A 16,916-nucleotide genomic window follows, 5' to 3' on the forward strand; every position below is an offset into this window, starting at 1 on the left:
TTATCTTTTCTTTGAATTAATCTTATTGTCTCCTCATTCCTGAACAGGGGTTACTACATTATCATTGTGCCTTTGAAGAAGTCTCGTGGGAAATTCATCAAGCCATGGGAGAGCCCTGATGAAATGGAGTTAGATGAGGTAATTGTGTCTATATTTTCTGTGTCCTACAGTAGTTGTTCTATGTAGGCCTCCTAGCATTTTGGTCAGGTGTCAGCTATGGTACATCTGGTACCATATGAACCATATGGTGAACCAGTGACCTGAGCCTGCTATACCCTAGAAATCTTATCAAAGATTCTTTTGTTTTAATTAACAAATTACAACCTGTTTTAACTTGTTGTCCTTCCTCTTCTGCTACCTACCCATTGTAACCACGATGCAGAAGTATGGAAGGTGATATCATTACTATTAATAAAATTCCAGAAACATTATTTAGTTTGGCAGTTGCCAAGGCTGTTACAAATGCTTAATGCTCTTTGTAACACATTGTGTTTAACCTGGCATACCATCTTCAATATATTTTCACAGAATTCTGCTGTTTCCCAGACATTTATTTCCCTTATTTTCTGGTCCATAGGTTTTCAGGTTTGGTATCAAAAGTGCATTTCAGTGCAGAAAAAAAAAAATTCTGAGCAAACAAAGACTGTGATATAAAAGGTAGCAAACACTAAAGAGTTTGCTATCAACTTTCAAATCTTATACCTACATGATTCTATTAATTAAGTTCTTATTAGATTCATTAATTCTATTGCTTGAAATACAAGAACTTTTCAAAAACAGTTTGGTTTTATGTGTATGTGTGCTTTTCCTGGACGTATATTTGTGTGCTGTGTGTTGGCTTGGTACCTGTGGAGATCAGAAGAGGGTGTTGGATCCCTAGGAACTAGGGCTTACAGATGGTAGTAAGCCCTGTGTGGTTCTGAGAATATGGTCTGGGTTCTCTGTTAAGAGCAACATATTAGTGTTCTTAACTGCTGAGCCATTTCCCCACCCTCACGTACTTTTTAAAAGTAATTATTACACACTTCTGTGCAGTGAGAAAACTGGCCCCAAGTATTTACCAAGATCTCAGATATGACCAGGGCCAGCTTTCAGAGCTAGGCGTCATGTTTAACTACTACAGAGTCTTTGTTTTAACAAATGCAGTTAAGTTTATGTGCCCCTCCCAGAAACATGAAATTTTAATTTATGTGGTTCATTTACAACATGGGCTGTATCTGAAAATAATCCTATTATTTCTATATATTCTTTTTGCCTCAGATTAGTGCAAATGGAGCAAGGACAACGATTAATTCCCTAACTATCTTACTAGGAATTATTGGTTTTGAAATGTATCTGTACAAAGATAACTATGATCTGACAAAAAGGAGGGGGATTTGGGGTGGGACTTACATCCTGTGGCAGATGTGAATCATCTCTACATGTGTGACTCATCATCACCTACCTGTTTTATGAGTTAAATTTGTTCAGGTTCAGAATCTAGACAAGTTCAAGGTCAGGTCTCTACTTGTGTCACTGTCTAGCAATTAGGCACTGTGACTGCAGTACCAAATGACACATTTCAGCAATCTGGTCACATAACTTAATTGTCAGTTTATCATCGGCCAGAGAAACAAAATTCTTCTCTAAGCAGTTAACCCTAAAGCAGTTTATACTATTTAACTAGCTCTTAGCTGAACTGTAGGATTGTCATTAGCAAATTCTTGTGGAAATTGGATTTTTAAATGCAATGATAAGTTGTGGAATCTATAAATATTTCTACTTAGGAAAAATGAATTTTCAAAGCACTGGAACCCAACCAAGGCAAGAGGACATCAAATGCTTTCAGTAATAAGCTTTTTCTTAGAAGTGAAGCTATTTGATAGGAAGGAATGGAAAATTATTCTCCTTTACAGCCAGGTTTTAACCTCTAGAATGCACAGACATTCTAATGGATTAAAATATAGGGCTATGTGACATTGAACTTTCTTGCAATTAAATTCCACAGGTCTGTGCTGCTGATTCCCATAACAAAGGGTCATTTTAATCATCCTTTGAGTTGTGGTGCATTAATCTGTATAATAGCTTGATAAAGAACATTTTATTAATTCAAAACTTTTGGGTCAGGATGGGTTGTTTCCCACTTTTCTTACTGATATAATTGAGACCACATTGCGGAATTAATGGTGGAAGAAATAAGATATGCATTGACTGGAAAATGAAAATTATTTCTGATAAAGAAGTAAAGCCCTTGGTATAACTTCTGGAATTATGTCCAATACATTTTGTAACTGTTGTGGAGGGGAACAAATGAAGGAAGGCTATGGCCTCACTTTCTGACTGCTCATCCTGTTTCAGACCCCTCCTGACAGGACTTATTTTAAGCCTAGTATGAATGACCAAAGCCTTTTAATAATTTTAATTTGAACTTGGTAGTGCTAGGTTTGACAAAGCAGAGTTCTGCTCTTAAATGTATTTGACTAAGTACTTTTTCAGTAAAGCCTATAATTCACATTGTTGGAAATACATCAAGTAGAACAGTGGCCTAAGGGAATTTCCACAAGTATGCCTCGCATATAGACCCACACAAGACTAAAAAAGTTTCCTTAAGCAAGTTACTCTCTAAATTATATTCTGAGTTCATTTATTTTTTTTTGGGTCTGGGTTATTATCTGAATGATAAATTCATAGCCTGGAATTCTTGTTCTCAAGGTCAAACTGAGCAGACCAGGCCTTGATAGTGGCAATGAATTTTGGGCCCAATGACTCCCAAATGTTAGTTGTATTTATTTCAGGGCAAATGATGTAATGTGTGAAAGCTTTTCATTGCACTGTACTTCAAAACCTTGTCATAAAGCAATGAGGTCATTTGTGGCTATAATTCCAGCCTCTTGGCTAACTTTGGTCTCATTTAAACTCACTTGGTCCACTTAAAGTATAAAATGGGAAGAATCCTATTCCAGATTAAACTTCAGTGAATGACTTCTCTGGACCTAAAAAAAAACGTGAAAATGTTCTAATATTTAATCCCAAGGCACTTGCTTTATATTTTCTAAATAAACCCTACCAAGTGGTAATCATGGGGATGATGTTGATAAATTATGACAGCTGCCTATATCTGAAATGTGAATGGAAGCAAGATCGGGTTTGATCAGTGAAGTAGAGGCAGGAATGCAGTCACATAAACAACTGATGGTAAATGTTTTTGATTGGCCAACTTCAAAAGACTTCTCAGCACATTTACAGTGTACTCTCCACAAGAGTTATATAGACTACCATTTACTGCACACTGGCAATAACCTGTGTAGTCTCATTTCGAGTGTAATATTACATTAAACATTTGGCATAAGAACTTCATGTTAAGAAACTTGAGAAAATAGAAAGATCATATTCATCCATGTTAATAAAAACAGACACACAAAGATTACATACATGCTGAGTAAAAATGATTCAAATCATCGGTGATTACACATGGCATTAGATTTCTTGATTTTGTGCAAAAATTAGGTTATATAAAAATTAGGGGGAATAGCTCTCGTATGTGTCTCTCCTGTGGCTGGTTTAATTTTTTGTCACCCATGACGTATATTTGTTGCAAGGAGTTGCTTGTTTGTTCCGACTGCCCAGAACCGAAATAATTACACAGAAACCATATTATTTAAATCACTGCTTGGTCCATTAGTTCTAGCGTTTTATTGGCTAATTCCTATATCTTAATTTAACCCATCTCCATTAACCTGTATATCACCATGAGGTCGTGGCCTACCAGTAAAGTTTCAGCACATCTATCTCCAGTGGCTCCATGGTGGCTCTCTCTCCTACTTCCTTCTCTGAGCATTCAATCCAGTTTCCCCACCTACCTAAATCTGCCCTATTAACAGGCCAAGGCAGTTTCTTTATTCATTAACCAATAAAAACAACATGTAGACAAAAGGACCTCCCACACCCTATAGTCATACCCTGAATGTTTTTACCATGCTCTAATTTGCTCATTTAGATTTGGAGATGATTGTGATCTATTTTACATGATTATTGTGGGGAGCGAATAAACTGAGTTCATCTACACTTCTTGAAATAGTGTCTGGTACCCAGTGAGTGTTACCTAATGGCCATCATCATCGTTATAAAGAAACCTATGTTTGGCAACAGAATTGTTAGGTAAATTCCTGTTCTTTTATCCTGGAAGTTGGAGCACACGTTAGTGGCCCACCTTCATGAATACATGGAATTTAGATCCAGATTTGCCAAACAGATCATGTCTAATTGGCTGCTCCTCTATAAATGCCTTTTATCGCATATAATTTTAGTTGTAGCAATAAGCTTAAATTTCACAGACATTTTTGTAGAGCAAGATAAATTAAATATTATTGATACAGGTCATAGGAACAAATTATTCCTTAGCCAGAGGGCTTTCTTCCACATTATTAGATTTTGAGTCAGCTGGGTACATTTGTGGCTCTCAGTGTAAAACAGACTATACTGCCTGTGGTTGCTGACAGAAGCATTTGCGTCTGGAAAAGGCCAGTAACTATTTCCTTTCAATTTCTGCCTTGATTATAACAATATTTCTTGCCAGTTTTTGAAAAATTTGATTTATGTGAGTGTCTTCCCATATTCACCATATGCATACCGGCACCACAGAGGCTAAAAGAGAGCCTTACATCCTGTGCAGCTAAAGCTATAAATGGTTGTGAGCCACCATTTGCCTTCTGGAAATCAAACCTAGGTCGACGGAAAGAGAAGCTGGGCCCCTTGATGGCTGAATCATCTATTACTCCATCTTCCGTCAGCATCTCTTTGTACAAAGTATATCTCACCAATTTGGCTTTACTGTTTCCTTTCCAGCATAAAAACTAAGCATAATAGTTTTGCTGCCATATCTGCCTAAGCCCTTTAACTTTTGTTTACCAAGATAAATTTGATGTTTGCTCTCAGGTACTTAGGCTTTTCCTAGTTCATACTCAGACACACGCCCTTTCTCCACAGACATTAAAACAAAATAAAAGTTTTGTCTAAAAAGCCACTAAAAATTGATCACTTGCTTCCAGAGGCATTCAAGACTGCTAAAGGCTTCTTCCTAGCTAGATTCTATAAAATAATATGTGACAGGAGAAGACAGAGATAACATTACATTGTTTTCAAATCAATTGTCATATCATTAATGAGATTTCCTCCCAAGGAAAGTCAAAAAATTACTAAAACATTAATTTTAGGTTTTCTTTTTCTTTAGAAATACAAGTGTGTGTGTGTGTGTGTGTGTGTGTTTATGTATATGTATGTGTGTGTGAATCTATGTTTTCTTTCCTTCACGATATTGAAATTTATTCTTATTCACCCTACTGACCATGTCACCAGTCGAAATCCTTACTCATCAGAGCTGTATTATAGGCAAAGTTGACTCGATGGAAAAATGTCAAGAGTATCTTTCAAACTGGATAGTGAAAATGTAAGCAGAGCCAGGCACAGGAATGAGTGACAATGAGTTCTTCGAATACATAAATCAAAGTTATTCATTATACTCCAAGTCTGATAACTTTGGAGAATTTTCATCATATAAATTATCCCATTCGTAAAATGGTGGCATCTTTTATGAAACCATAATAATTAGCATGTAAATGGCTTTGACTAATGGTTTCATGTATCTCCCATGAGACCAGGCTTTTGTGCATCAGGCTGTCCTTCTTCCTTGAACAGGTTATGATGTACTATTGGCCTTTTAAAGAATTTCGTTAGTGTAGGAAATTATATGAGCTTCCACTGAAGGTCTAATGCCCTGTGTTTTGACGTCTGGCTCTTGCAAATCACTTTGGCTTCTTAACTAACAGGAAGCAAGGGATTGAAAACCAAAGCTGAGAGTCAGTGATGCTGACTTGCTGCAGAAAAGGTGAACAGACTGGGCCAGGTCCTTCCTAGTCCCGGACTAATTTCTCCTCTAAGACATCAATAAGTTGGTTGTTTATGTTTCTTTTTTTTCTGTTTGTCACTTTTTCCTTAAGCTGCTTAAGGAGATATCTAGGAAACGCAGAAGCATCCGTTATGGGAGAGAAGTTGAATTAAAGCCATATATTGCTGCTCACTTTGATGTCCTTCCCACTGAGTTCACCCTGGGGGATGACAAACATTATGGTGGATTTACAAACAAGCAACTGCAAAGTGGACAAGAATATGTTTTCTTTGTGTTAGCAGTGATGGACCATGCAGAGTCTGTAAGTTAATTATGATGGCTTCTGTTTCCCCCACTTGTTCATTTTCACCACTGTGCATGTTTATTTCGAGATGCATTCCAAATAATTCTCACAAGCTGGCATATTAAGGTAACATTGGGCTGCTGTCCTTCAAGCATTACTGAGTTTTATGCAGGACCCTACCTTGCAAACTAGTTGGAGGTTCAGATGACAGAAATTTCAGGCAGATGTGAAGCACCAAATGGATGGAGGTCTGCAGCACACAGCGTAGCATTCCCTCCATTAACACTAAGGGTTTCTCTCTTTATTTTGTTGAAAATGATTTACTTTAAGAAAAACATCCAGGGGATGTTAACCTATGAGTTTGTTAGGAAAGAAAAGGCTCCCTCATTCAAATTGCACGTTGAAAAATGTGGACAAGAACAGTTATTTAATTTATTCTCCTGTAACTGTGAGTATATAGTGCCTTTATCTAGATTTACCAGACAGTGTTTCCAAGAAGAGGTGAGTACAAGCAGCTTCTTCAACTATAGGAATGTATGAGTGACTTTATCAGCAAAAAGCCAAGAAAGTTACACAATAATTCAATGAGAGTGAGAATCCCTAAGGTACTCTAAATAATGAGTTGTCTTGTTTTATGTAATTCATCTTACTTCTGTGTCATTTTATGCTTCAGTTGCTTTGAGGGCTTTTACAAAATGAAAAGAAAAATGGGGAGAAACAGTAGACTGGAAGGAAGGTAGCTGTTTAACGTGGCAGTTTGCTTTAATATTTAACAGATATATTCCTGTGTCCTAAGCAACACTTAACGTCTGGCATGTTTGGCAGCTGAGTTGAGTTGTACTCTTTAGTTAAGAAGTTCACAGTTTATGAAAGGTCCATGTATCAGGACTGTGTTCTCTTGTACAGAAGGTACTGCCTTCCAATGGCTAGGCATGTTCTCCCATGGAAAATCAGAGGACAAAGGCAGCCTCATTTACCACTATGTCTAAATGTCATTTCATGGTTTTCATGGCGTTTCAATACATCATGATGCTCTCTGGATTTAGTTGATGGTTTCAAGGTAAAATATCAGGGGAGTGGAATAGTAGGAATGATTTTTTTTCACTAAAGATAAAATAGACAGACACTTAAGAGGAAAACTCATCATATAGTTCTAGGAATGTTTCAGAAGGTGTACTTAAAATGCTTAGGAAATCACAGAATTCAGCAAAGGCATATCACCCAATCCTGCAGACTGGTAATGGTGCCTTCCTTGGGAACTGTGGATTCTGATGTCTCCCAAGTATTCTTACTAATGTCTAGATGTCTCATCATTGATATATTTTGTCTCTCCCTTATTCTTTCATCCCACTATCTTATAAATGCTAGAAGTAATTAAAAATTTTCAAATTTTTCTTGATTCCCCCCTTTTTCCCAACATTTTTCTTTTGTTTGATGTTACCATGCATGCATATAATGCATTTTAATTAAACCCTCTGTATTCCCTAACCTTAAATTTCTTTCCTATTCCCCCATCACTTTTTATTTCCAACTTCATGTTTTGAATTTGGTTTGTTTAAGGGTTTTGGTTTTTATTTTTTCAAGTAAGTCCATATAGAGCTAGCTGTACAGGACTATCTACTGGAGCATGGGGAGCTCTCATGTTCAGCTTTCCTGCAGACTCTCCCTTGTCTAAGAATGCCCCATCTAGAGGTGGGATTTGATTACCCACCCAGCACTACCATACTGGGATTTTTATCCTGTTTGATGCTCTGCAGGTCTTGCGCTGCTGAGTTCTTGCATCCAGAAAACACTCTTTCCTTGTACTCATCCACTGCCTCTGACTCTTTCAGTCTTTACACTCTGTTTTTCCTGATAATCTCTGAGCCTTGAGAGGAGGGCATATAATTTATATAGATGGCCCATCTAGAGCTGGTCACTGTTACTCTATAGTCTCTTGCTGATATGTTATCAGCATGCATGATATGTTATGGATCTCTACGTTAATCACCTCCTACTAGAAAAAGAAGTTTCTCTGATGAAGTTGAGAGATGCACTAATAGATGAATGAAATGATGATTCATTCGTTAGGAGTCAATTTAACGCTGTGTTCATTTAGTAGAGCTGTAGTAGTAAGTTCTCCCCTAGAACCTGAGGCCTCTCTAGCCACAAGTTCTTTGTCCCAATTATTTCTGTTGCATGTTTTGACAATCCTCTCAAAATAAACAATGTTTTACCTACATGACATGTGTGATTAGGTCAGAGTGTGCTTCATAGCCAATAACTGTATCCATATTTCAGTGATAGGCGACTTTTGGAAGCTTCAGATCTCATTGCAGATTAGTAATAATAACTATAATCATTCCATTGGTTGCTTTGCAGTTTTCAGAAACAAAACCTTTTTTTTTTTTCTATTTTTTAACCTCCCTTAACACACAGCTTTTTGCTAATTTGTTGTGTCCCATTTGGAGTATCACAACTGGTTTTGAATGATATAATGTTTAATCTCTTTTATTATTTTTTCCCTCTAAGCAAATTCTACTTTCCATGAGGCTGGTATCATTTTGTGCCTGTTCTTTCTTTTCCTTTTTACATACATGTCTTTCCTGACTTAAGTTAGAAATTCATGTGCTCTGGAAAGCCCTTTCTTTAAATTTCCATTTTGATCGCCCATTTTGATTATTATCTCCATTTGGTAAAGAATTTCAAATCATCTGGTTTGTTCACTTCTATCAACTTGAGATTAGCCTACAAAATGGAAGGAATTCAAAGAAACCAAACATATGAAGAATTATTTTTCCTTGGTATATAAGCCCAATATTCAGTTTTTTATGTAAATCATTATGTAATATATGTTATCTACATCAATCATATCTATCCATCCATGCTCCAGTACTTCCTATACCTCTTCCTCTCTCTCTCTTGCTTTAAAGTTATATCTCAGAAATTTTCAAAAATATACTGAATTTTCATGTTTGATTCATAGAAAAACTTGAAAGTCTTTAAACCTCTGTCCTGGGAAGTAAAGAAAATAGAAAGCCATAGCAAAATTCAAATATGCAGGGCAGCATGATCTTTGCTTGTCTTTTGAGCTTGTTCTAAATTTAGACTATGTGCCTTAAGGTAAGTCTTTGGAAAATGGAAATTAAAAAACTTAACTATATTTGCTGATCTTGAACAAGTATATCCAATTTTGTCTTGGCATTCTCAGCCACTTGAAAAGATGAGGTTTTTTTTTTGTTGTTGTTGTTGTATTTTTTTCCAAAAAAATTTGTTGAGAACTTTCTAAATACAATTATTATGCTAGCCACTCTAAACAAATAAACATAAACAGCATATAAATCCCAAACCTCCCAGGAGTATAGTTTCATCAGAGAAGATCAACTGTTCGTCCACATCTTTCAAAACCGAATCTCATTCATGCCATCAACAGGAAATGAATGACTAGATGAAATTGTTATGTTTGTATCCAGTGTTCTAGATGAAATTGTTATGTTTGAATCCAGTGTTATTTTAGGACTGAATTCCACCAGTAAACAAGGCAGTGTTTAAGTGAGTCCTTGGAAAGGAGCTGCATTTTTAGAGCTAAGTGTTATAGAGCTTGTGAATATGTTAATTAGTAAGGATGGAACATTTAGGAAGCAACAACGAAAGCTCACTGTGATAGAATGTTTTAAATATGATAAGAAGGTTTAAAACAAAAGTGCTAAGGCTCCAGATAACCACGGTGAGGTACCCAGGTTTCACAGACAGATTTCATACGACAAACGCCCTCGAAGGCAAGTTAGGATGGTAACTCCAGTAGCAGCTGTAATCAATAAAATGCAGGAACTCTGGCTATGTACAGGAGCTCACTAAGGGGTTTTTAATGAACAAATGGTATCTATGACACCAGCAGTTTAACCTCGGGTTACGGAGGAGTCAAACCTGTAGTGTCTCTTCACATGAAAGAGTAAAGAAGATCAAAAAAAGTAAAGGGATCAAGACAAAGCTATAACTGGTCAGAAGGGAAGCTCTTCATTTGAACCTGAATGTTCAGGCAATTGAAAGTGGAACTCTCTTGTTCAAATAGTTAAAACCAGTAGGAAGGAGCTAATGAAGTACAGAATTAAGAAAGCCAGGAAGGGACTTAGGAAGTGTTGCTCAACAGGGGCAGGTCGGAAAAGATACTAAAAACCTAAGGACTGAAGAAAGACAATTAGATTTAGTAAATGCTATAATAGTGCTAAGGCTCCCAAGTGCCGCTAACGGATGAGTTAATGGAAGAAGACACATGAAGCCAGTGGGTCTGGACTGACTTGTGGAGTAAAACACAGAACTTAAACGTGATGGAGTCAAAAAAATGCTTTATCTTATTTTAGTGTATGAGTGTTTTTGGTTTTCTTTTTGTTGTTGTTGTTTTGATTTACAGAGACAGGGTTTCTCTGTGTAACTGCCTTGGCTGTCCTGGTCTCAAACTCAAAGAAATCCACTTGCCTCAGCCTCTCATGTGGTGAGATTAAAGGCATGTGCCACCACAGCATGCAAAAATGCTTCATTTGCAATGGGACAAAGTGGAGTGAAATAGGAGATTACAGGGGAAAAAAAGCATGTTCTTTATTGAGTAACTGTGCTTTGAAGATAAGCTATCAATTTCCTTTTGGAAACAAGCATATGAAGTCCTAATTGGTAGCTGTCATAAAGTTAAATAGAAGCTACCAAATCCCTCAAGTTCTAATAATTCTGCTTCACAAAGCTACTGCACCATCAGTTCCATACATCTTGATTTCTAATTGGCACTCTCTTTTGTAACTACAGACTTAAGTACCCTAGAAATGGAGAGTACAGATAAATGCTGGTGTACTCTAACATTGCACTAAATAATGATTTGTTTTCCTATGAAAATGTTTGCCAGTGCTGATTTCTGTAACTTCATGACATGGATAATCTCATGTCCAAGATCTTGGAACAGTGTTTCTGACTTCAGAGTTGCTGCTTGCTCACTGGATTGTTGAGTTAGATTTTAGCAGGCTGAACCCATAAACTCTGAAAAATATTCTAAAATCACACCCTTTTGGATTTCAAAGCATTTGGACTACCTGTTTTGGATTAGGAATACTCTATTCTAACCTCTTTATTTTCACATAGTAATTAATATATTACCGTAATGCAAATGGTTATTGAATGTTGCTTCTTTTTAAAAGATAGTTCTTCATTTTGACATTAATACATTATTTTTTCTCTTCCTTTCAGCCCTGTATGTACTTCCCTTGCTCTCAAATTCATAACCTATTTTTCTTTAATGGTGTGTGTGTGTGTGTGTGCCTAAAAATATATAACTACAACCTGCTCAGCTAGTATAATGTTACTTGTATGTACATGTTGTTAGGAAAGACCATTTGGTATTGGATAACCAATTGGTGAGCTGTTCCCTAGAGAAGACTATTCCTCATCTCTCAGCCTTCCATAGTTACCTTTAGTTCTTTGTGTAGAGTAGAAGGCTTATGAGATTTTCTTTTCTTTTTTAAATTACCATGTCTGTTGGTATCCTTGTTTTTAGGCAGCCATTTTGGTAGAATTTCATGAGTGTTGTGTTCCTGACATTTCTAGGAGACACAGTCTCACAGTATACTTCCTGTTCCTCCAGCTCTTACACTATTATCCTTCTGTTCCTTCGTCCACAGTGACCCCCGTTGCTTTAGGTGCAGGCTTGGTGCTGTAGATACATCAATTGAAACTGATCTCCACGACTCTGCATTTTGCTCAGTTGTAGTTTCCTGCAATGATGTTTCTCTTCTTGTTGTAAAGAGAAGTTTCCTTTGATGAGGAATATGAACTATACTTAACTGCAGATATTAAGATAAATGTTTAGAGTGTAGGTAGGGATCATGCTGATTTCATACAGTGACTGTTATAGATTCTCCTTCAAGATCTATGATTTCACTAGCTGCAGACAGTTGGCCATGTTTTCAGTACCAGGTGTGGTGTCTCTCTTGGTGAGTGGACCTTTAGTCCAATTGGAGTGATGTTGATTGCCACCAAGCATCTATGCCACTACTGCACCCTTGGAGTTATCAAGCCATCTTAGTTGTTGGTATAGTTCATAGGCATCATGGCTGGGTAGCAATACTATTGATTGTTTCCCTCCTTTAGCTTGTGTGGCTCCTTTTGGTACTGTGAATACTAGTCTTCAGGGAGGAGGCTTTCAGGTCAGATTCAGCTCAGGTCACCTGAGTCCTATGTCTGAAGTGCTTAGCATCTTTAGCAACAGGAACTTGCTTTGACTTCTAGGAGGCAACCAAAGGAAAGAGAAATAGCCTGTCTGGGGAATCCTTTGGATAACCCTAACCAATAGCTCAAAAGAAAGCTTCTCATGCCTGTCATTGGGAATTTGTCAGATAGACTATGACTCTTGAAGGGAACATTGTAAGTCCAGATTTGATAATTAATGGTATTTTGGACTTCATGAGAATATATATATATATATATATATATATATATATATATATATATATTCCATGATAAAGGTACCTTTGAAGTTACACCATTCAAAATGATTTTGTTATATCTCGCTCATTTCCAGCATTGTAAAATATCCTTCTTCCTCTCATACTTCCCTATTTTGTTTTCCTTTTTAAACTCATACAGTATTTGCTTAATGTGTTTTCAAAATAGGTCATCAAGTACATTATATCATAAGTTTTCCTTTCATTCTAGTGCAAAAATACCCTTTAGAAAGACATTAGTTTCTAACTAATGGACTCTGTTTATCCTTAGAAAATGTATGCAACCAGCCCATATTCCGACCCTGTTGTGTCAATGGATCTGGATCCTCAGCCAATCACAGATGAAGAGGAAGGCTTGATATGGGTCGTAGGTCCTGTCCTTGCTGTGGTCTTTATCATCTGTATTGTGATTGCTATTCTTCTTTATAAAAGGTAAGTCTGCTCTATATTTTAATAGTGACTTTGAGGATAACTTAGATTTAGAAGAATAAATCAATTTCTGTGATTGTGTGGGAGATTTTTTTATGATGTATTTGAAGACTGTCCAGTAACTAATATTGGAAAACATGTTTTTGTCATGCCTAGAGCAAGCTGGGACAACAGAGCTTGTGTCATGGTCTTTTACTGTACAGAATGCACTCTTCCAGTCTCCATATTCTATGATGCATTTTAATTTTATAATAGCAAGATATTGGTGTACCCCAAAGAGCTCATTTTATGCAAGCTTCAATTTGACTTTTAGATGATTATTTTGAAACACATGTTTACTCATTTCTATTTATTTCATAAATCTGTTGTGCAAAAGTGCTAAAATATTGCCGTTTTTGAGGGTTTAGCAAATAAAACTAAATGATTAAGGATTTTTTAAAAGAAAAAAGATAAATCATGAATTCCCTCTTAGTTTTTCTGCATCTTCTAAATATTCAATATTAAATTTGCATGCTTATTCAATAAAGGGTGATCAGAAAATTCTGTCTTCTAATGAAAAATGCTAACTGTAGTCATTATACATCTCTAAAGTGGCCTGATTAGTATTTTGTCATTTCTACCATTATTCCTTTGTTCTTATGTTCATAGAATAGGCTTGCTTTGGTTTTTTTGTTTTGTTTTTTTTTGTTTTGTTTTGTTTTTCTTCATGTTCTCTGATCCTCTCTGAAGAACTGTCTTCTATAAGGGTCTCTTCTATTTAATCCAATACAGAGAGAAAGTTGAAATGATAAAAGACAAAGCAAAGTCAATAATCGTGATCCATTAAATTGCCTAATCTATCTTGGAGTTAGAAAGAAGGAGATAAACATCCTTAGTTCTCCCTTCAGTCCCTTTTTTCCTTCAGATCACTGCCATCATACAATTGCTCAAGCTATAATATAGCACAGCACTCGTGATCAATGGCAAAGTCTTCTCTTAGGGGATGTTTTCCATCTCCCTACTGTAGTCTTTATCTTACTGGTATGCATGTTAACGAAAGTGGATATATTTTCTCACCTCTCTTCTATATAAGACATAAAAGTAGAAGAAAGGCATTGCCCACATGCTGCAGGTCACTCATGGATCCTATGTGAGCCAAGACAGGAGTTGGTGCCTTTTATATATGTGGCTACAAGTAGTAACTGAAGAGAAAGGGTGGATTTTTAAAAAAAATCCAAATTATATTTCTCATTGTTATCTATAATATAACCATTCAAATGGTCACAGCCTATACTGCAATCTAGCCAGAAAGAAAGTACCTATTCCCAGGTCCCATTCTAGTCCATGTCACGTAGCACTTCTGATATTCAAAATATGCAGAATGCATACCTCATTTTCAGTTCATGTTTTATCATATACTAATTAGTAATTAATCCTATTGTGTTTATAAGTTAATTATGTAAATGTGTGAAATTAATAACTATAACCTTGATAATTTTTTAAAACTACAATTACATTTCCCTTGATTTATCTACATGTGCTTAAAGAGAATCAGCTAATTTATTGTTTTCCCTAATCCTGCAAGAGGAAACATCTTATTTAAAGGTTTCATGACTCTGTTAAGAGTTGAATTTTCGTGTGTGCACATGTAGCCTCGTCTAATGTGATTGTCGGAAAATGCATACATCCTCGAATGCTAAGTATATTTAGCTAACCATCTGAAGGCCACGGAGCATTTCTGAAATAGAAATGCTTGCTTCAGCACTAAAAAATGTCCCTGACTTGAAATTTAAGTAGACCCAACAATGTCCTTCTTGATTATTATGAAGCAGTTCAAGAGGAAATCTGTACTCAATGAATGGTGTCTTTTATAGCTTGGATTCTGAACAAAGTTAATTATGTAATATGCACTTCACTCTCTTTTAGGTGCCTTTCAGGTTATACATAGACCATTGATCATGACTCAAAATTGAAAGTATCATTATTGGCATTACTATAATTAAGAAAATATTAATATTTTATTTCCTTATGTAAATAAGGCTTAGAGATGTTAATCACATAAAACAGAATTGGGTCACATTGATTTGGTCATTGCCTTTACCAGATACACATGCTTCCAGAATGATTCCTTGTGTGAAACAGTCAGTAGCTTTTGATGGCTTTCCATATTAATAACTGAATTTTACCCTGCAACTTGAGGCTTTGAGACTTTTTCCTTAATAATTATACTAATATGGACATGTGAGACTATTTTATGTCACTCTGTTATTTGGACTTTTATTCTGCTCATTTTTATATCTATAATACACTGGTACAAGTGACAGAACTATTTCTGAAGCTTTTAAATGGCCCAAACCTATTTACTGACTTTTCAGAATATTAGACAATTGGTAGATTTATAGTGTTACAAATATTATTTATTTTCATTTCTTTGAAAAGATTTTCATAATTTATTTATCCAATGACTCAACAATATGAATTTAGAAATCAGATGCTGGCAAGGCCTAGAAAAAAATGGGGTATAAATCAGGAGCCTTGTGGTCAAGGTTGGCTTCTGCGCCCGAAGGTCTAGAGAGTCTTGTCAACATCTCAAACTTCATCATTTACAAGGAAAATAAATGAACTATACAAGTGATTTTTTTAATAATACTATGCCATTATCTGGGAACATAAAAAGATGACAGGACTGGCTTTATATTGTTCCTACTTTATATGTATATGTGTGTATCTAATTGTGGTGTATAAACCCAGCTTCTCATCATTAACATTCACCAGGCCACTCTTGTCTTCCACATCCATCTACTCTGCACATGCTAATATGTAGCGTTCCATAATTAGTTTTAATAAAGCCTAAACACTATTTATAAAGCAAAAAGCCTAAACACTATTTATAAAGCAAACATTTTAAAATAAAATATTAACATGCATTTATGGGAAAGATTCAAAATGCATGAAAGTGTCTTTTTCTATGTCATGGTGTAGGAAAGAAAGTGCAAAATATGAGACTAGAAAAAGCCAAGGCATATTATAAGCAGAAATAATATCCTTGGATATGACAGCTTAGCCCATGAAGAGAGAAATGTCTTTCCTTCTCCTTAGATACCTGTGTGTATATCATGAGGGAGATGAGACACAACTAATTTTACCTTTTTCAGCTGATCCTAGAGTCTCCTGTTTGCACATCAACTTACACAAATTCCTAAATTATCATCAAGCCTATCATAGAAGACATTCATTATACCTTGTGAAAAAAGCTAAGTCCATACCTAGCTCAGGGTCAGTATTATATTCTGCCACCCACCAGCCTCCCCGGCCCGGAGTCCCAGTCTTCACTACTTGCCACTCCTCCTACCTTGATCATTCTTCTCTTCTCTTATGTCTGAGTTTCTACCTCTCCTCCTCTATTCAGGCTATCGTAAGTCCCCCTTCTATGTCCTTGAAGTTCTAGAGACTGATGAGAGAACTTGTTGCATTTCTAATATTGCCCCTTGTCTTGACTTTTGTTTCTCCTTGTCTCCTGAGTGCCGGGAACAGAGCTACACTGAACACATGATTTTATAAGTATCTGATAGTATTACATTTACTTTCCTCCAACTGTTTATTCTGTCATTTTCTATCAGTTTCATCTTGACCTATGATATAAACTTACCTCTTTTTCAAGCCTTCAAATGTAGATATTTAAACAAATATTAATGCATATATAGGCTAAATCAAGTAATTCTGTAGAAGTGTTAACTCTCCATCCTTTCATATTAATGTCCAAACAGCCTTTCTCTTCCATACAGAGGAAATGCCTTACACACCAGTCTCTAATAAACTCATTGATGTAAAAGGAAGTGAGAAGCATGTACATAAAATTGTTTTTGTTTTGTTTTTA

General features: G+C 36.0%; 1 protein-coding gene across 23 annotated transcripts in view; it reads left to right on the forward strand.

Annotated features, from left to right (window-relative positions):
• The window catches only part of Ptprd (protein tyrosine phosphatase receptor type D), a 481,801-nt gene that overhangs the window by 349,055 nt on the left and 115,830 nt on the right, over nucleotides 1-16,916 (forward strand). For all 23 annotated transcript variants that reach the window (XM_038332350.1, XM_038332356.1, XM_038332352.1 and 20 more), the window contains 3 exons: nucleotides 48-138; nucleotides 5,976-6,185; nucleotides 12,903-13,063. In XM_038332350.1, coding sequence (XP_038188278.1) covers nucleotides 48-138; nucleotides 5,976-6,185; nucleotides 12,903-13,063 — 462 coding nt within the window. The remainder of the gene's footprint in view (nucleotides 1-47; nucleotides 139-5,975; nucleotides 6,186-12,902; nucleotides 13,064-16,916) is intronic.

This window comes from Arvicola amphibius, chromosome 6 (genome assembly GCF_903992535.2).
Source record: "Arvicola amphibius chromosome 6, mArvAmp1.2, whole genome shotgun sequence".
Lineage (NCBI taxonomy): Eukaryota > Metazoa > Chordata > Mammalia > Rodentia > Cricetidae > Arvicola > Arvicola amphibius.